Source organism: Salmo salar, chromosome 16 (assembly GCF_965601325.2).
Source record: "Salmo salar chromosome 16, fSalSal1, whole genome shotgun sequence".
Lineage (NCBI taxonomy): Eukaryota > Metazoa > Chordata > Actinopteri > Salmoniformes > Salmonidae > Salmo > Salmo salar.
This window is the reverse complement of record NC_138306.1, coordinates 34058556-34080000: the sequence shown is the minus strand read 5'-3', so window position 1 is coordinate 34080000 and position 21445 is coordinate 34058556. Positions and strand designations below refer to the sequence as shown.

At 47.0% G+C, this 21445-nt stretch overlaps 1 protein-coding gene across 2 annotated transcripts in view; it reads left to right on the top strand.

The window, feature by feature from the left end:
• Window positions 1-21445, top strand: part of LOC106573705 (zinc finger protein 423) — a 138440-nt gene that overhangs the window by 58897 nt on the left and 58098 nt on the right. For both annotated transcript variants that reach the window (XM_014148999.3, XM_014148998.3), the window contains exons 4-5: window positions 10279-13727; window positions 14441-14525. In XM_014148999.3, the coding sequence (XP_014004474.1) occupies window positions 10279-13727; window positions 14441-14525 (3534 nt within the window). The remainder of the gene's footprint in view (window positions 1-10278; window positions 13728-14440; window positions 14526-21445) is intronic.

Here is a 21445-nt window from a genome sequence, read left to right as displayed (position 1 = left end):
CTTTAAAACAGAGTTTAATGGCTGTGGTAGGAGTAAACTGGCTACTATTGAAGCACATGTTATTCTCTAGAAATGAATATTCAACCATGTAAAGACATTTTGTTTATTATAAAAAGCAAAAATGTAGATACAAAAACCTGTCATTGAAATTCTAAACTAATTTGTGGAATGTTTCTACATTGTGTAAAAGCACTACCCGTATATATTATTATAGCTCAGGTGGGTGTGTGTTTTAGTGTGGTATAAGTGGGTGTATGTTACTGCAAGACCTGGTGAGTGTGTGGTGTCTTTGAGACGTGCTGTGGTCTACTGTACCTTGAGTCTTGACAGTCTGACGGGCGGCCGGACAGGTTAGCTGTCATTACAATGCCAAGGGCAGGCAGCATCAGAAAGCTGGGTAGGCAGGGGGGTGAGGAGTCCATAGAAAGGCAGGAAGGCACAATGAGTCAAAAGCCGCACTGGCTTTTTTTATAACATGAACAATTTTCTGTTCTTGTGCTTTATTAAAAAGTTGATGTGGTAAGGCGTTTGGAGTCAGGATGGTGCTGTACTTTTTGTCTGGTTCCTCTGCAATCCTTTTTTCTGCTGTGGAGTCAAACCAGCCAGGGGTCACCATTGATCTATTCCTCCCGCCATGCATCCCCAAAACCCAACTGTTTTTGTGTGCTCGCGCGTTTGTGTGTATGTGCATGAACCTGTGTGTCTGTGTGTATGAGTGTGTGTGTAAGCATTATGGTTTTGTGTTGATATTTTATGTGTGGTTTTGTCAATGTTCTTGTGTGCGTTTTGTTGCGTGCATGTCTGTCTGTGTGCATGCATGTGTGCATGTGTGTTTGCGTGCATGTGAAGGTCAGCTTGATTTCTCCTTCTCAGAGAACAGCCCCTGGGGCGATGCCAGAAGTTCCCAACAAAAGTTTTTTCTCTCTCTGTGGGGCAGTCACAGTGGACAGCCCTCCCCCTGCAGGTCAGTGGGAGGACCCCTGCGTGGATTGGGGCCTCGCTGGCGGGCAGGGGGAAGAGGAGGGGGGCCAGGATGAGATCTGGCACTGTTTGTGGGGGTTTTTGGGAACCCCCAACCTCCCTCTCTCTCGCCCATGGTTTGGCGGATGTAGGCCGTAATTACAGGACCCCCTGGCCTCTCATTCTCCCAGCCTCTCTCTTTGATCTGTTTCATGTCGAGCAGATATTTTTTTCCCACTAGCTCTACTTTTGTCTCGTCCTCTGTTTCTTTTCTCTGTGGCTCCTCCCTGTCCGTGCCCCCTTAGATGCAGACACTGTGCGTATCTGCGCTGTTTAATACACAAATATAATAATTTTTTCCACCCATTTTGTTTTAAAGTTGGACCCTTTTTTGTTGACGACCACATTGAACTTGATCTAGACTTTTTTCTCTCAACCTTGTAGTCAAAAGGAGAAAGCTCCTCTCTTAGGTCTGCTGTTGTGTGAAAATGTGAAGCGGACCCACAAAGCTAATAACCATCCCCTGGTTGGGCCGGCCCTGACTGACTCCCAGACACATACCCCTCCTAGTTCTAATACCACCTTGTCCCTCGTTCAAAGGTCCCATCTCTCGTTTGAATAGTAAACAATTATGAGGCAAATGCATGATGAGTGTATGTGTGTAGAAGAGATAGCTTGGTGAGTGCCAGGAACTGTCAGGTAGAAAATAATAATGCAATTCTGAAAGTGGACATGCAGTAAACACGAAACCCCACCTGTTGTCTGTTTGTAGCTCTGTCAGAGGCATGTCCTGCCGGGCATTGATCCTGCCTTGCCAGGCCTGTCCTGGCTGTGGCTGTGTGGGTGGAGGCAGGGACAGGCATTGTGCTTGTTTGTAAGGTAATGACCAAGCTACAATAATGGCCCATTGATTCACCACCCTGTGTATTTGATATAGCCATTCTGGTCAGTTAATTGCAAGTGTGTATATACACACAGTCCATAGGCAGCTCAATCACACCAGTATTGTTAGCTACTGCTAGGCAGTACTACCTTGGAATATTCAGTACACATCTCTAAACCATAATTGCAGTTGAATTGAGGTGGTGTACTAGTTCCATTGGACGGGAAATGAGTGGAGAGTATTGCAAGTGTATTTTGACAGGTGACTGGGCTTATTTTCTGATGTGTACAAAGTGTGTGTGGAAGACACACAGCTCCTGGACATGGCTTTACTCCAATCAGCTGTCCCACTACCCTCCAGGAGAGGAGATACTCTGATAAAGGCAGAAACTACAGAAACATCTCAATATTTGTGTAAGGAAATGATTGTGCTGCACAGTTCTACATCTCTCTATACAATCTATTTCTCTACTCCTCTACATCTTCGCCCCCTCTGTCCTCTCTGTCTGTGTGACAGGTAGAGGTGGTGTAATGACAGTGTTGAGGTGGAGCTCTCTCTCTGTCCTCTCTGTCTGTGTGACAGGTTGAGGTGGTGTAATGACAGTGTTGAGGTGGAGCTCTCTCTCTGTCCTTGAACCCCAGCTGGGTGCACTGGTGTCACCCTGGGGAGAGAGAGATTAATACAATGGTGATTATCCTGTCCTTGTTCACCGTGCACAGTCACAATACCAGGGCCGTCCAGGTGTCTCCTTCACCTGCTCCTTCCCTCTATCGCTCGCTGTGTGTGTCTCTGTGTGTGCCTGTGTTTGTATCTCGCTGTGTGTGCAGTAGGTGCCTGTGTGTGTCCGTGCGTCTGTGTGTGTATCTACCAGTGTGTGCGTGGGTCCCGCTCACCGTCTGTGCTCTACTCCCTCAGTGTGTCACTAATGGCAGGTGCAGGTGTTCCTCTCAGTGCCGCACCTCCCCAGGGGTGCCGGGGGCTCCCATGGTGTTGCAGTGGGCAGGAGGTACCCGCCTCTCTCTGCCTGTGCTGGGGGCCCCCTGGGCCCGCGCCTCCCAGGAGCATCAGCCCTAAACCCCATTTCTCAGCTCAGCCCAGGCAGCTGCCTGCCTCTCTGCCTCCGTCCCCCAATCTGAAACCACAGAACTCAGTCTACTGCTTCTGCTCAGCTCCAGCTGCCTGCAGGACTTATTTACATACCGTACTACACAAGGTTGGGGTTTGGGGGGCTACAAACATGAGGTAACCTCAGAGGAACAGAAAAACTGGCAGAATGACAACTAGCTCGGCTCCACTGGTGGAGGTACAGAGGAGTGTAGCCTGCTTGTAAACTCCCACAAACATGAGGACATTTTGTTTACAAGTCTGTTATTCGACAGCCAATATTTAATAGTGTAATATCTCCCAGAATTTCCCCATCTCATTCAGTGGATATATGGGTCCATGGTTGTGGCCCTATACAGTATATGGGAGCCCTTTGGCTCCATCCACTGACCTGTATTCTACCAGACAGACTATAGGTGGTCTTGTCAGCAGATTTTGTTTGGGTGTTTTTTGCCAGGCCTGGACTGTCGGTAAAGTGTTGTTTGTAGCATGTTCCATGAGTGTTTACTAAGGGGCCATATGTCTCTCGTTAGATGACGGAGTGGACATGTCTGTCATACCACAGATAGATAGTAGGAGTGACATTACATAAGTAATGTCTCCTGGTAACTCCTCTATCCCAAGGCCCCTCTTTCTGAGTACACACACTAACCCCTCCACTAAACTCCTCCTATTCTGAACCTGCCGCCGGCAATGCCAGCTATTTTTAACAATGATGTTTAGTTGATTGAGCTCCGTTGAATGATGGTGAAAGGAGAGAACAGCAGAGCTCTAAGCTAGAAAATCTAGAAAAAGCATACACCTTAGTGACAGCACAGAACAACACCATAAGACCTGAGTCACAACCTATTGAAAAGCTCTGGAGTATAGTTAGGAGAGAGGGAAGAGGGGTTCGTGCAACGAGAGGACCTGGCAAGCTGTGAGAGAATGGATGTGTTTGATCCAAGAGGATAGGTTGAGGGCTGAAGGATGGAGAAAACGCTTCAGTGGGATCTGCCTAAAGCCCAGGGAAAGAGACGGCTCTCAGCGACACAGGCAAGGGAGAGGGAGCGAGAGAGAGGGGCACGGGGAGAGGGAGAGAGAGAGTAGAGGTATAGAGTGCATGATAGAGTAGAGGAAAAGCGGGAGAAAGAGGAACCAGATGCCAGCCGTCTTCCTCCACATGGCCTCTGTAGCAAGGCTTGTTTTGGTACACTTCACATGTAATTAATGTGCAGCTGTTTAACAGTGCTGGCTCCTGCAGCTCTCACAGACTGAGGAAGACTGGAGTCAAACACATCTTATCCAGCCATGGTCCCTCTCTGCTGCACGCCAACTCTCCTATTCTTTCGTTCTTTCTTTCGCTCTTCTTTCGTTCTGTCTGTCTTTCTTTCTTTCTTTCTTTTTCTTTCTTATTTACATTCACAATACATTCTTCTATCACTATTTGAGGTTGTGTTCTAGTTTCCTCTAGTTGTGTAGATATCCCCCTACATGCAATGGACGATGGAGAAGGATCTGTGGCTCCAAGTTGTCTTTATAGGACCCAATGTCTCATATAGGGGTCAACCTCCCATGTTTGTCCCAGTTCCCCTCCTGTCACCTGGATGTCTCTGGGACGGAGAGGAGAGGCCTGTCAGCTGTTGCCGCCCCATGCCCCCCTCACCCCAATGCCCCCTGCCCCTCACCTTCTGCCCTGGGAATGTGGCCGGCTGCTTGGGCACTTTTTGGCGCCAAATGCTCCATATGAGCTTTGGGCAGCGTGTGAGTGTGTCCTCCAGGACTCAGGCCCCTGACAGACTGCCTCCACTCTGACATCACCCACCCTGTGTGTGTGTGTGTGTCTGTGTCTGTGTGTCCTCCAGGACTCAGGCCCCTGACAGACTGCCTCCACTCTGACATCACCCTGTGTGTGTGTGTGTGTGTGTGTGTGTGTGTGTGTGTGTGTGTGTGTGTGTGTGTGTGTGTGTGTGTGTGTGTGTGTGTGTGTGTGTGTGTGTGTGTGTGTGTGTGTGTGTGTGTGTGTGTCCTCCAGTACTCAGGTCCCTGACAGATTGGCTCCCATGTGGACAGCAGTTGACTGGGGACATCTAGAGACAGACCAGGGAGTTAAGTGTGTGTGTGTGGTTTTTATTTAGAGAGTAAACAGGTTTTAACACAGCACTCATCTTGATGGTCACTAACAACACAAAATGGCTCCAGAACCCCTGAGTCTCCTCTCAGAAATCATTGTCTTGTGATGACTGCTCACTGAGGAGTAAGGAATGAGTTATAACATAGTATAACACAGGGTTTAGGTTGAGAATTTTACACCTAAAAAGAGGAGATAATTAGTAAAAGGAAAGGATGGATTGCTACTGAGAGTGAGGAAGAATGGAGAGGAGGAGAGGTGAGAAGAAAGGACAGAGGGAACAGGGAGATGAAAAGTGGAGAGAGGTTCTCCTCTTGAAAGCTCTGTTCCCCCTGTCGGTCTGTCCGTTGCTCCAGGCTTGTCAGGCCTGCGTGCTGCGCTGCCATGTCAGAGACCTGGGTGGAAGTTGTTTTTCTGCCCCCTACGGTGTGTCTCTGCTGCCTGGGGCCATGGGAAGGGGGCCAAGGGGATGGGGTTGGAAGCCAGGCAGGGGGCTTGGTGGGAAAGGTGGAAGTTTGGGCAGGGAGCCAGACTGAAAGGTGGAAATGTTAGTTAGAGAGAAGGAGGGGTGTGAGTGGAGGGCAGGGGAATGGAACGAGGTGAACATGTATAATAAACACACATATACTGTCAACCAGGGTGGCCTGTGTTTCTTTTTGTTTTTAGTTTTTTTGACAAGTGATTTGAATTTGGAAATCTGTTCCAATGTATTGCCATGCATAATAGGGAGATATACACTGGGTGTAGAAAACACATGACATAGACTAACCAGGTGAATCCAGATGAAGGCTATGATCCTTTATTGATGTCACTCGTTTAATCCACATTTCATCAGTGTTGATGAAGGGGACGTGACAGGTTAAGGAAGGATTTTTAAGCTTTTAGACATGGATTGTGTATGTGTGCCATTCAGAGGGTGAATGGGCAAGACAAAAGATTGAACTGCCTTTGAACGAGGTTGAGAGGCGCACCAGTTTGCGTCAAGAACTGCAACGCTGCTGGGATTTTGATGCTCAACAGTTTCCCGTGTGTATCAAGAATGGTCCACTACCCAAAGCACATCCAGCCAACTTGGCACAACTGTGGGAAGCATTGGGGTCAACATGGGCCAGCAACCCTGCGGAATGCTTTCAACACCTTGTAGAGTCTATGCCCCAACGAAGAATTCAGGCTGTTCTAAGGGTATGAGGGGGGACGGCAACTCAATATTAGGAATGTGTTCTTAATGTTTTGTACAGTCAGTGTATGTGATCGTATACAAATGTAAGCAAGGTTTGAAATTATTATGTTTTAGTCAAATATTATATCTGTTTGGGATTCTTGCGGTCAATTGGCAGTCTACAAATGATTTGTAATTCTGACCATCCACTCAAGAAAAAATCTACCCGCGGCTGAATCTATATAGTTGATTATCCCTGCTGTAAACTGTTCTAGAAGTTGCTCACTACTTAGCTGGACCAGCATAATCCAGTTCTGTTCCCTGACTCATGTGGTCTCACTCTCTGACCTCCTGGAGGGCTATAGCAACCAAGAGCCTTCAGTTTTACTCTTCGTTACGATTGATTAGCCATAGATAATGGTTGCCATAGATAATGGTTGCCATAGATAATGGTTACCCCTTTGTTTTTGTCCTGGTCCAAACCATATTGTGTGTTGTTGACAAGATGTAAAGTGCATATAATAGAGACACCACAGTTCTCCAAGGCATGAGTTCCAGACTGCTGTTTTCTCTAAACTCCTAGAAACAGACCCCTGCTTCTATTCAAGTCTTAACAGAGAGATGATGTCAGCCCAGTCAAGCTGGCTGTTTGCTCTTGTTTTCCACCCGAGGGAGCACATTGACACTGCAGATTATCTCCATATGCATATGGAACAGGTTTAGTGGCATTACAGTTGATAACAGATTATTAATGATCACATTGTTTTGGTGTCTTGAAAGCTGGTTGTAACCATTGATGGACATGAAGGAAGGAATTAGTAAGTCAGTCTGTCTGCCAGTGTTGTAGACATCATGTGGCAGCAGAGGGAGCTTATGTCATCATCAGTACTTGTCTCCTGGAGGTGTCCTGCTCTAATGAACAGCCTGGCTACTATCTGAGGCTGTGTTTCTACTCTTCAGAGGAGAAACCACAAAAGCAGGCACTCTGGGTTGGCATGGGGAGACCGACCTTTGTCCTCGTGTCTGATGATGGGAAGAGCGGGCGAGAGACTGGGGACGCCAGGCTGGGCGCGTCTTCATTACCGTGTTTCCTCCACGCTCTGGCCTCTGCATGCCGGCTGGCTGGCCAGCCTATTAGAGGGGGACAGGCGTCATCAGGCCGGCCCAGCCTGGATGGATCATGGTGGTGGGGGGTGGTGCGGCATGGGGCCTCCTCTTGAACCTCACACCAAAGTGGCTATCCATGCTCCATCCACCACCACTCTGCTCAGGCTCGGGTAGAGATGAGTTTGGGCCTTCTTCTTTGGCCATGTGTTTTCTTCGGCCGGTTCCAATTACTGGGCCCTAGTTGGAGGTGGGATGGCCGCTCTTCCTCTAAGAGTGTCTCCATCTGCCAGGCCCTTCCCTCCTCCCTGCCAGGCCCCACCCTTCCACATGGGCCAGAGCAGCAGAGGTGAAGGCCAGCGCCAGGGGCAGCCATGAATGCAGCCTGTTAATTCAGTAATGAGTCACAACATGAAAGACGTGGTGGACGGAGTGGGGAACGGACATGGAGAGTGAGATAAAGATGGAGAAACTGTCAGGGCTGCCTCGGGAACGCTGGAGCGAGGAGACATGCGAGCAACGTGTGTTTGCGTGCCCATTCCAGTCTTTTCTCGCTTTTCTCTCGGCTTCCCCCTCGCCTTTCCCCCTCTTTCTTTTCGCTTTCTTTTCTAATTTAACTTTTCATAGACGTTTCTTACCCTGTTTAGTGCTCTTGCCAAGTCCCCCGGCGGACGGATGACAAAAGCCCTCTAAAAGCCATGTGATCTTCCATTTTCCGACAGCCACACTTCTGAGGATTAAGGCTATTTAATGACTATAATCTCCTTCTTTCTCAAAAGTGATTTCTCACATTCTGTCTCAGTCAGAGGGATTGCATTAGCATTAATAGATTTATAATTTGCCTGAATGACCAAATGTGCCAGGATTTTTTTCTTCTTCCCTCACCATTCTTTCTCCCTCCTCCTCCCCTACTTCTTAGTTATCTTTTTTCCCCTTCGACTTCTTCATGCTCAAGCAAGTGTTCCTTTGTATGTGGTGTGCTGTGGGGCAGTACATGGCTGGGGCTCAGCAGGACGGCGTACCTGTCAGTCGTGAGCGGCTCTCCCCTCTGCTCTCTCACCTCCACTCGGCTCACATCAGAGACCAGCCTGTCAGGGGCCACACTTTCATTGTGTAGCCAAAGAAATCACCTCAGTTAAGGCCCTTTGGGCTTTTCTTCCCCTCTCTTTCTTGGGGCCGCCGAGGGCCTCTCTCTCCTGTGTTGCCAGGGTTTAACTTGTGACAGGATGACTCTTATTCTGACACGGACACAAAGACATTAGAGAAGGACTGGGGGAATGGCTACAGTAGGGAGGGGCTTGTCCAGACACACCAGCTGTGGAGACAGCGGTGTACAGGCCTTAACTGTAATCTGAGAAAAAGAGTGGTTCCCCCTTCCATCACTCCGACACACACATATAAATACATCACACACACAGTGCAGGCGGCGGTACTTGGATCTTTATTCAAGCAATTCCAGTTACTATACTTCTGGGCTCAAAAATAACATTTGTGTTTAGATGTAGGTACTCAACAAAGCAGTGTGCTCCTGGTATGGGGTGTAGGAAAGAAATAAACCAATTTCAGTAATCGTTAGTGTCTCCTGAACAAATACTCTTAAAATATTTTGATTCACTATCTCTGTCCTTCCTCTTTCTTCTCGTTCATGCTCATTTCTTAATTTGTAATTTTCTAATCCTGTAATATTCCTCTCTCCTGATATTGGCTGCTGGATGTCATCTCTCTCCTGTTGCCTTGATGGTCCATGTGATATCTCTATTTTATAGTCTTTTACAGCAGAGGATTCTTTCCTTGCTCCAAGCTAAATTCATAATTCATGTTTTTATAAAAATCGTACCCACAAACCCCTGTGGAGTTTTATTTGCTCCGCACACCACCTACATTTTCAAGTGCATCGATTCATCACAGGAATTTATTTTCCACCAAATATGCTGTGCACACCTTTGTATAACACATACTGTAGGAGGGGTGGTGGGAGGGGGCATACTCATAGTTGCTTACAGGGAGAAGTCTATACCAAGTGCTTTCAAGGTTAGGCTATTCTCTCTCAGAATATTTTGTTGTTGTCAATATTTAAATATTCTTTGCAGCAACATTATGCCTTTTGTTTTGTTACATAATAACATTGAGAAGTCATTTATTTGAGAGTGGTCGTGCCAAAATACAAATGAGATTGAGTCACCTGCCATCCAGCTACAGACTCGTTTCCAAAGGAAGGTTTGATAAGACGTAGTATGTGTGGATAGGGGAAAGGGGGAGGCTGTGTACTTATTGTAAACATTTGGTTATGTGTGATGAGGAATACCAGAGGCTTCTCTATTCATCCATTTAGAGCAAAGTGTAAAACGCAGTCAAATAAAGCAAACAAACAGGCTGAGCTGGAGAATTCTGGGTTTGTCTGAGCCACCGTGGGATCCAGGCTCGCAGCATTCCTGCTCAATAAATCATGAGGATTTTCCTCTCCTCTCCCATCCCCTCCTTTCCTCTCCTCTCTTCTTCTCTACTCTAGTTTAGATGCTAAATAGATGACGTGTGGGCTGTCAGGCCCCCTCAGAATGCACAAAGCAGGGCAGAATGACTATATGATCTGCTTTGTGTGTATTTATATTATGTATGCATTAATAGACTTTTGTCTGAACTAAACTGGAGAAAAGCATGCATAATCCCATGTTTTATTTCATTCACTTTGTCATATAAGAATATCCTCATTATTTGAGTGTCTTCTAATAGGTTTTTGGAATTTCAATCTGGTCCCTATAATGAAAATATGATGAGGCAGATGTAATTCTAGAGGGGAGTGAGGGATGTTTTCTAAGGGATTATAAAGAGAGAGAAAATACACTTTGTCCTTATTTCTTCAATCCTGTGGGAATACATGTCTTTAATTCTTAGCTTCTATTTAGATTTTTTTTCTTGTCCTCTCTAACATTTGAATTTTGTCTGTGTTTTGCATTGCAGATGGTGATGATGACCCTGGGCTCTCCTGGGTAGCGTCCTCTCCCTCCAGCAAAGACGTGGCATCGCCGTCACAGATGCTGGGGGATGGCTGCTGCGATCTGGGCATGGGCACAGGGGAGGAAGAAGGGGGCGCGGGGCTACCCTACCCCTGCCAGTTTTGCGACAAGTCCTTCAGCCGCCTCAGCTACCTGAAGCGCCACGAGCAGATCCACAGCGACAAGCTGCCCTTCAAGTGCACCTTCTGCAGCCGCCTGTTCAAGCACAAGCGCAGCCGCGACCGCCACGTCAAGCTCCACACCGGAGACAAGAAGTACAGCTGCCAGGAATGTGAGGCGGCTTTCTCCCGCAGTGACCATCTCAAGATCCACCTGAAGACCCACAGTTCCAGCAAGCCCTTTAAGTGCAGCGTGTGCAAGAGAGGCTTCTCCTCCACGTCCTCTCTGCAGAGCCACATGCAGGCTCACAGGAAGAACAAGGAGCACCTTGCCCTGCGTGCTGAAAAGGAAGGGGGGAAACGTGGCAGTAATGCAGGCAGTGGAGGGGAGATGGACCAGGACCCATACATGTGTGACTACTGTGAGGAGACCTTCAGCCAGACAGACGAGCTGGAGAAGCATGTAGTGACCCGCCACCCCCAGCTGTCTGATCGAGTTGACCTGCAGTGCATCCACTGCCCTGAGATCTTCAGCGACGAGGGCCCGCTGCTCTCCCACATCGAAAGGTCCCACGCCAACCGTAAACACAAGTGCCCTGTGTGCTCGGAGCAGTTCCCCTCTGTGGAGGACGTCTATTGCCACCTGGACAGCCACCGGCAGCCCGACTCCAGTAACCACAGTGCCAGCCCTGACCCAGTGCTGGGCAGCGTGGCATCCATGAGCAGCGCCACCCCAGACTCCAGTGCCTCTCTGGAGAGGGGTTCCACCCCTGACTCCACCCTGAAGCCCACCCAGAGCCGCCGCAAGCTGGCCCCCAACTCTGACCACGACGATGGGGGTCACTGGATGGCCAAGGTGACCTACAGCTGCCCCTACTGCTCCAAGAGAGACTTCAACAGCCTGGCCGTGCTGGAGATCCATCTGAAGACCATCCATGCAGACAAGCCCCAGCAGAACCACACCTGCCAGCTGTGTCTGGACACCCTGCCCACGCTTTACAACCTCAACGAGCACGTCCGCAAAGCCCACCGAAGCAGCGGGGGCGCTGCAGCAGCCTTCCCCCTGCTCCAGTTCACCAACGTGTCGGCCTTCCACTGCAACTACTGCCCAGACATGTTTGCAGATATCAACACCCTGCAAGAGCACATCCGCATGTCCCACTGCCTGCCTGGAGGAATGGTTGCAGGCTCCACCACCCTGGAGGGCAACCACGCCTTCTTCTGCAACCAGTGCTCCATGGGTTTCCTCACAGAGTCCTCTCTCACAGAGCACATCCAGCAGACCCACTGCAGCGGAGGAGGGGTTCCCAAGATGGAGTCCCCCGTCCTGCAGCCCTCCCAGTCCTTCATGGAGGTCTACTCCTGTCCATACTGCACCAACTCACCCATCTTTGGCTCCCTGCTCAAGCTCACCAAGCACATCAAGGAGAACCACAAGAACATCCCACTGGCCAATAACAAGCGGCAAGCCAAGGTGGCTGACCTTAGCCCCGCCTCGTCTGATGTGGAAATCTCCTCCCCCAAACGCCATAGGCTGGCTGGGGACTCTACCCTGGCAGGGTCCAATGGAGACTACCCCTGCAACCAGTGTGACCTACACTTTAGCAGCTTTGAGAGCTTCCAGGCCCATCTCAAGTCCCACCTGGAGATGCTGCTGAGGAGGCAGTCCTGCCCGCAGTGCAACAAAGAGGACTTTGACTCCCAGGAGTCTCTGCTGCAGCACCTGACGGTCCACTACACCACCACGTCCACACAGTACGTGTGTGAGAGTTGTGATAAGCAGTTCTCCTCTGTAGACGACCTGCAGAAGCACCTGCTGGACATGCACACCTTTGTGCTGTACCACTGTACGCTATGCCAGGAGGTGTTTGACTCCAAGGTGTCCATCCAGGTCCACCTGGCTGTCAAGCACAGCAATGAGAAGAAGATGTTCCGCTGCACGGCCTGCGCCTGGGACTTCCGGAAGGAGAGTGACCTCCAGCTGCATGTCAAGCACAGCCACCTGGGACACCCCACCGGCCCTGCGGTCGCCGGCAAGGCCCGCAAGTGCATATTCTGTGGGGAGACGTTCGGCACAGAGGTGGAACTGCAGTGCCACATCACCACCCACAGTAAGAAGTTCAACTGCCGCTTCTGTGGCAAGGCCTTCCATGCTATTGTGCTGCTGGAGAGGCATCTGAGGGAGAAGCACTGTGTCTTCGACGGGGGCAATGGCACTGGGAATGTGGGCAGCCAGAATGGTACACCCAACGGGGTGACCCAGAGCTCCAAACGTGGGGGAGGAGGCGAAAGATCGACAGTGACCACGGAGCAGGCTGACCTGCAGAGCATGCTGCTAAAGAATGCCAGCCAGGACGTAGCCAACAGCCACGAGGTCAGCGGAGGCGAGGAAGAGCTGGACAACTCAGAGCCCATGTACGCCTGTGACATCTGTGGGGCGGCCTACACCATGGAGAGTCTTCTGCAGAACCATCGGCTGAGGGACCACAACATCCAGCCCGGGGACGACGACGCCGGCACCCGCAAGAAGAAGGCCGACTTCATCAAGGGCAACCACAAGTGCAACGTGTGCTCACGGACCTTTTTTTCAGAGAATGGTCTGAGGGAGCATGCCCAGACCCATCGTGGCCCAGCCAAGCACTACATGTGCCCCATCTGTGGAGAGCGCTTCCCCTCCCTGCTCACGCTCACCGAACACAAGGTCACCCACAGCAAAAGCCTGGACACGGGCACGTGCCGCATCTGTAAGATGCCCCTGCAGAGCGAGGAAGACTTCATAGAGCACTGCCAGATGCACCCAGACTTGAGGAACTCTCTGACGGGCTTCCGCTGTGTGGTGTGCATGCAGACGGTCACCTCCACCCTGGAGCTCAAGATCCACGGCACCTTCCACATGCAGAAGCTCTCGTCCGGTGGGGGCAGTGGGGGCGGGGGTGGATCGGCCTCCTCCTCCCCCAACGGCCAGCTGCAGCAACACAAGCACTACAAGTGTGCCCTGTGCCTCAAGGAGTTCAAGAACAAGCAGGAGCTGGTGAAGCTGGATGTGAACGGGCTGCCCTATGGGCTGTGTGCTGGCTGTATGAGCCGGGCTACCAACGGCCAGTCTCCCAGCGGGGGCACCACGCCCCAGGAGGCTGGGGGAGAGAAGGTTGCGCCGGGGCTGCGATGCCCCGAGTGTGCTGTGAAGTTTGAGACCCTGGAGGACCTAGAGAGCCATGTTCAGGTGGACCACCCCGAGATGAGCCCGGAGACCAGTGGGGCCAAGAAGGTGACGGATGCCTCCCCTGTCCCTAAAGTAAGAACACTCTCACCATATTCTCCACTATGGCTCAGCATACTGATTTATATTCAAATCTACAAACAATATGTGAAAATTCCAAGGTTAAGGTAACTGAGGTTTAATTTAGTAATTGATACATCAATCACATAGTGAATACCCAACATTGTCCTCTGCGGTATAAAAGAAATAGAACACATTACCAATTCAACAAAAAGTTAAATGGCCCTTCATTTAGAAACATCTAGTGAATTGATTAAAACTTCAAAGCGAATTCATATTATTCAGTCATTCCTAATGCTTTTTGAGTGATCTGAAATGTTGTTCCCACTTTTTAAAATCCCTAATATTTTAGCAGTATTTTCTAGCAGTGTGTCTGTTCCCAGTGGGTAGCGTGTCAGTAAGAAGTCGTGCTCAGTTAGATGTGTGAATTCATGGCTGCGTTTCAGTGGGCCCTAGTGGTCCCTGCAGCTCAGCCCAGCTGAGGCATTGTACGGCCTGTTCGCTCTACTAGATATTGACAGTGAGGTCCCAGGGATGCTCAATCTTTACCTGTACCTTTGTTTCAGCTCAATGCAACAGCAAGGAGAAACCTCAGAACCCCCCCTCTCCCCACCAGTACATTATTGTTGTATCAGGAGAGCGTGTGTGTGTGCACGCGCCGGCTGTGAATGAAAAAGTCATTTGATAACCTCTTTAAAAATGTTGTCTACCTGTCTGTTGCATTGTAGAAGAAGACGTACCAGTGCATCAAATGCCAAATGACCTTCGAGACAGAGCGAGAGATCCAGATCCACGTCGCCAATCACATGATCGGTGAGTCAGCCTCATCATTTCCTGTGTGTGTGTTTATCTTTGTGCCCGTCTCTTCTTTGCGTTTCCTCTCTGGCTGCACAGCCTTCTCTTTGGCCTAGCCCTCGCCCTCTCTCTCCCCGGCCTGCACAGCACACAGGTGTGAGACAGACCGGTGAAATGAACAGCTCTATTTCTGAAGCTGCCGCCGCTCTCGACAGCTGTTCCATTGTTTAACACTTGACTGCACAGCTGAGGCCGCAGTTGCAGGTCTGATTGGGTGGCAGGTAGCCTAGCAGTTAAGAGCGTTGGGCCAGTAATTAAAAGGTTGCTGGTTCAAATCCCTGAGCCGACTAGGTGAAAAATCTGTCTGAGCAAGCCACTTACCCTAATTGTTCCTGTAAGAAAATGTGTTAGGTTGTGGAAAATGTTCTATGACAATAGGCAGATTCCCAAAACATTAAAACTGCCCAGTTGTGCTGACATTCAGATAATGTTTTTGTTACGTTCCACAGGAAATTCCTATAATGTTGTAAGAATGTTGACACAACACCTAGTCTAAATTCTTTAAAGGTTCCCAGAACATTTAATTCAGTTATTGGAGTTGTTCTTTTGATATTTACATAGGTTGCACAGAACATTCCCACAATGTTCCACAATTTCCAAATAAGTCTGTTTGTATGACGTTCATAGCATATTTGTTTTAGGTTTAACATATTATTCCAATGATGTTCACGCAATATACATTTTACCTTGTCTTGGAGGTCCTCAGAACATTTCAAGAACATTTAGAAAATGTTATATTTAAGATTGACCTAATATTACCACAACATTCTCAGCATTAGAATGTATAGCTCCTTAAAGCATAATGCATCCCCATTATGTTTCTCACCAGCAATTTGCATTTGAAGATGGTGGCATTTTAATTTCCTTCATAGGACATTCAAACAGCATTTAATCATACACACACATCCATATTTTTTACACTTCATATGTTGACAGTCTGCACATGTGGAGTTTGAACCTGCAATGTTTGGTTCCCAAGCCAGGTCTCTTACATCTCTTACATGTTCTTTTTTCAGTATATAGCAATGTCGGTATGGTCAATCGGTTAAATAAAGGTTAAATAAAATAAAAATAAGTACATCAGGAATTCCACGCTGGGTTGGGTTAAATGCGGAAGACTGACTAGGTATCCCCCTTTCCTTATCCTTTTTAGCCTTCTTATACATAACTAACACAGGGAAATACAGGAACTGGGTTATTCACCATCACTTCCCCCATCCTCTTTATATGCTGCATACTTCTAGGCCCATATTTACAAGGTATCCAAGACTATGAGTGCTGATACAGGATCTTTTCAGATCATTACAAATAAGAGGGGGGACCATATCAAGAGTCTCAAAGTAGGAATTATATCGTCTGCGTTTTTAAAAGTTGAACAGTCCATTTTTACACAGTTAAATTTTTTACAGTTGGTCTATATTCTGCATTTCTGACTGGATTCATAAATCTGGACAAAGTGAAGACATGCTCTCTTAGTAGATTATATCTTAGCCTCAAAATATTTTATTTTTATTTTACAAAGAATATGTGGGATTGAACCTGCAATCTTCAGCTTTGCAGTTTGATCATTAAACCACTGTGCCACCAAGGGATAGCTGTAGTATTGAGGTATTTCTTTCAGTCTAATGTGGTCAATCAGGACATAAAACACACTTTCTGAGTTATTAAAATGTCCCCATCCTCTTCACATGCTGTTGTACATATAACAGTATATTTTATTGTATGTTGAATCTAAAACCAATATGCTATGAATGTCATAAAAACGGACTTATTTGATAATTATTTAACATTATGCAACATTGTGGGAATGTTTTGTGCAACCTTTGTGAATATCATTAAGGGAATGTCCTGTGCAACCTAACTTAAACATTGTATGAATGTCATCACAACTGAGAATATTTTGTGTTTTGGAAACCTATCTCTTGTATCTGGTAATGTATTCACACTGTTCCCACAACTGAAATAAATGTTCTGGGAACCTTTAAAGAACTCAGAAAGGGGGTTCTGTCAACATTCTTGCAACATCAAAGGAATGTTTTTTGCACCCAGATACAAGCGTTAACTCAATGTCAGCACAACTAGACAATTTTTCTTTTTTAGGAACCTATCTCTTGTCATAGGCCCACAATGTTCCCACAACATAAAGAAACATTCTGTGAGCCTTTAAAGAACAGACAGAATATGTGCTGGGAATGTTCTTGTAACATCAGGTAAATGTTTTTTGCACCTTAAAAGAAACATTGAAGAATCATCCTCACAACTGGACAGTTCTTTGTGTTTTGGGAACATATTTTTTGTAATGTCCCCACACTGTTCCCACAACCTAATGAAACATTCTGGGAAACTTTTTAAAGAACAGACAAAATGTGTTCTGGGAACATTCTTGTAACATGAGGGGAACGTTTTATACAAACATTGTATAATCATCAGCATGACTGGACAGTTTTTGTGTTATGAGAACATTTGCCACAACCTAACGAATGTTCTGGGAACTTTCACAGAACCAATTTTGGTTTGCTGGGAAAACATTACTGGTAACATTACTGATTATTACATTATCTGGAAACCTAATGAGATCTTTTGGGGAATATTCTGTGGTGGTTGTTACAGATGTTGTTCACAACATTTAGTGACTGTTAGGAGAACATTCTAAGGATGTTATCATCCTAATGTTAGATAAAACATTAACTAGAATTTAATGGGAATCTTAGCTAATGTTCTGAGAATGTTCCCGGTTTGCTGGGATGTGCGTTTAACTGAAAAGTTCCTCTGTAGTTTTTTACGGGCTTCCTCTGTGTTGTTATTCTGTGAAGTAATAATTGCTGCAGCAGCGTAATATAGTGTAGATTAACGAGCTTGGCCTGTGAGTAATTTGAGAGAACAAACGGCAGAACGCTGGGAGCCGCAGCGACTCCCCAGCCTTCTCCAGGCCTGACAGCTGATACCAGAGTTGTGCCGGTTGATGTATTTTCAGTGCGTGGGTCCTCCCGAGTCCTGCAGTAGTTGTGTCTTGAGAGAGAGGGCTGGTACAGAACATAACCACAGCTATAGTATACAGGCCTACTGCCTGCACCAGCCCAGAGTCTGGCTGGGAACAGAGACATTCTCCACTGGATTCATTCACCAGCCCAGTTTTCTTTATTTATTTTTCGCTCACTTCCACTGTTGACTTAATTTCCTCCGTTCCTCCTTCCCCAGCCTCACCCTGTGTTAATTTTCTCTCCGTTCTCTGATGAGGGTTGAAGACCCATCCATGTTCCCATGCTCTCTCTCATCTCCATCTCCACCACCCCTCCACCCTGAAAATCCTCTCCTTTCAGAGTTCTCTCCCCCTAAAAGACTGTACCATGATGGGGTGATGGGGCGGCTGGAAGAGGGGCAGGGGGAGCGCTTTTAAATGCTTGGCTCTCTCTCTCAGCCGCCATGGAGGGAATTTTGGGTTAATTAACATCATAATTGTTAGAAAAGCTGGAGAAGATTAATTATGGAATTGAGGAAGATTATTTTAAGTACTGTTATTATTTTATTATTTCTTTCTAACCCCTCTTCAAAGATGGATGACGTCTTTTCAGCAGTAAAAAAGAGCAGTGTCTTAACCTTTATCTGGTGAGGCGTCTTTGGTGAGAAAATTGAAGAGATCACAGAGGAGAGTTTTCTGCTGTCCCTCTCGCTACTCTCTTTCTTGGGCAGATTACGAAACAATCATTAAAAAGCTACACTATCTGTCAGGTTTGATATATGACTGCTGAGGTTATCCCTGAGCTTTGATATTTACTCTCCACATTTCTCCTTATAGAAACCCTTCAGAATGCACAAGTATTAGTTCTCACGCGTTTAAAGCCCCAGTAAAGTAAAAAATGTGATTTTGCTGTCTTTTATATTTATTTCCACTCTGAGCTGTGTTTTATATATATTTACACTCTGAGGTTGTAATAATACTGCAACATTGTAATAATGATGATAATGCCCTTTTAGTGTAAGAGCTGTTTGAAAAGACTGCCTGAAATGTCATCCTGTTGTGGTGGGATGTAGTTTTGGTCTACCTTGAGACATCACCAGGTGGTAAATTAGTTAATAGACCAATAAGAAAGAGTTCCTAATCTCTCTGCCAATAACACGTTTTCAGTTTTCCCCTCCCCACTTAGACCACTACCAGACAGTCTTAGCAAAGAGCAATTTCTCAAGCAAGAATTTTGCTAAGAAGCTATTTTAGTTTATTTCTTTTTACCCTTTTAATTGAGAACAGTCACAGTAAGGTACTTAATTGTTATCCAGAAATTATTTGATATTGAGATGAAAACAGCTGCATTGGACCATCAACGCATTTCCAACCTCCTAAAACATGTGGGGACTTTGCCTTTTGCACCATTTTTATATTTTAAATCAGTTTGCTCACTAGAAGAGTAGCAACAGTGAACACATTCTTCATTCTAATCCATTGTTCACAGTTTGTAAGGTGATGGATACTGTCTTTATCCCCATTGTGGCAGAGAGGCTGTTTAGGAGAGATGGATATAAAACAAGATGACTCCAGTCAGTGTGTTTTCTTTACGCCACATCACTAATGATAAAGCACCAGCGATGTGGCCTGCCCTTTTGTCTAACCATTTGTCAGCTGGGGTAATCATGTCCACTTGATTTTTTCCTCTCCGATACTTCGCAGGTGTTCTGACACTCACCTTCCATTTCCATAAATGTTATTGATGTTCGTCTGCCATCACAGGTCTGTGTGTGGTAGAGGTGTGTGTGTTGTGGGTGCACTTTGGTGGGTGTCTTTTGTCATTTATGCTATTTCAGCCCCTCATAGCAATGTAACCCCCTGATGTAACTGAGAAACCTGAAATAAACTAACTTGTAAACACACACACACACTTCCCCTCCCCTTTGTATGTTCCCTGCGCTCTTCACATTTGCACAGTGAGGATGTGCAGAGAGACACCCCACACACCCACCCACCTGGCCCTGTTATCCACAGTGATGTTTGTGAAGGTATGATCATACCACTGCTCTCCCCCTCACAGCTTTGTCTAGGAATGATCATTAACAAGGAGGTGACACTGCATCTCATTCAGTTTACATCCTGAACACTCCAACATCTGCTGAATGCTGGCTGCTCCCAGCCCCTTCCTGTGTGAGCCTACCCCACCCCACGCGTGTGTGTAGGATCTATGTTTGACTTCCCAATTGTCACTTTTCCTCTTTTCTCATACACTTCCACCCCACAGAGCGTGTGGATGGGCAGGCACACACACACACAAACACACACACACACACACTTGCTTAGCTTTGAAGATGTGCACAAACTCCCAAAATATTTCTACCTTTTAACAGTATGTGGTGAGAGTGGGACACAGCTAGGGAAGGATGAAGAGGTACAGGTGTGTCTAGATAAACTGATGTGTATTTAGCTGAAGTTGATGATTTCCTCAGATGGCTTGTTATTCATGCATCCTCTCTAGCTGTGGTTTTATTTTTGTGTTGCTAGCCAAGCTCGAGTGCGGATGATAATCGATGAGACTGGGAGAAGTGGAGAAACAGGCACGTTCTGCTGGAAGAGAGCTTAATCAAGCTGGAGAGAGGGGGTGTACCAACCTGGTGTTAATTAATCAGAGCGGTGCGCCAGGCAAACGCCATGCGAGCGGTGTTCTCCAGGAGGCAGTGGGCCTGGAGGAATGTGGGTTTATTTCTCCTGCTGCCTGTTGATTGAACTGATCTGATTATTTAATGTAGACATACCACTGCTGTGTGCCTGGGTGGAGAGGAAATTGCTTAGCAACACTGCTCAGACAGTGTCACGCAGTGTCACGTGTGATTACGCTACCAGAATTATCATGATACACACACATACTTGACACACACATACAGTATACACACACACACACACACACACACACACACACACACACACACACACACACACACACACACACACACACACACACACACACACACACACACACAGATAGATAGATAAACCTGTTTACTTTCGTTGCAGCCTCACTCCCCTTGTTAAAGATCTTCCCTATCAGATTGGCCTGTCAGCCTGTCACTCAGTATCCAAGTCATTGACCTGTCAAGCGTCTCTCCACTGTGAGGTTAGACTGGAATGTGATTATACAGCAGCATCCTCATGGCAGTGCCAGTGTTTTACTCTGTCCTGGAGGACAGGTGATTTGAAGGGAGGCTGAGAGACTTCCAACTGTATAATCTAATCCAGTAATGTGATAGAGTCCTCCAAAGCTGCTCTAACTGCACATTGGGCAAAGTAGAGTGTAGTGTACCCATGGCCTCCTAAAACCCCTGTCAGACTACATCAGCTGTAATGGGATGAACAGATGGAAACTGACTGAGAGAGAGGGAAACTGCTGTCTGTTCTTAAAAACGTGTGCCTTTTCCTCTTAATCGTTTCAACATAAATATTCTAATACAATAATTCCTTAATACTGTAATCCTCTTCAACAGTGTATTTGATCGTTAATGTAAGATATTATTTTCGTTTTAATACAATGTTTCATAATAGGACTAAATAACTTGATGGGTTCCTTGAAAGGAAGTAATTCATTTGACAAGATCTGTTTATACTTTTTTGATGAGTATACACATGTCCACGCTAAAACCCACCAGCCACTACATTTGTGTACACTCTCCACCCATGATAATTATCTACACACTCCCATATTTAAACAGCCAGCCACACGAAATCCCATTTCTCACACAGAGAAGAGGAGAGAGAGGAGACATTTTGGCCCGGGGTGATAACCTGCCTGTAGAGACACCCCAGTGTTCTGCTATTGTGTTGTAAAGCTCTGCGCCATGCCTGCCGTGTGGGCTGTGACTGATCCCCATGTCTCCGTGCCTGCGCAAAGATGGAAATAATC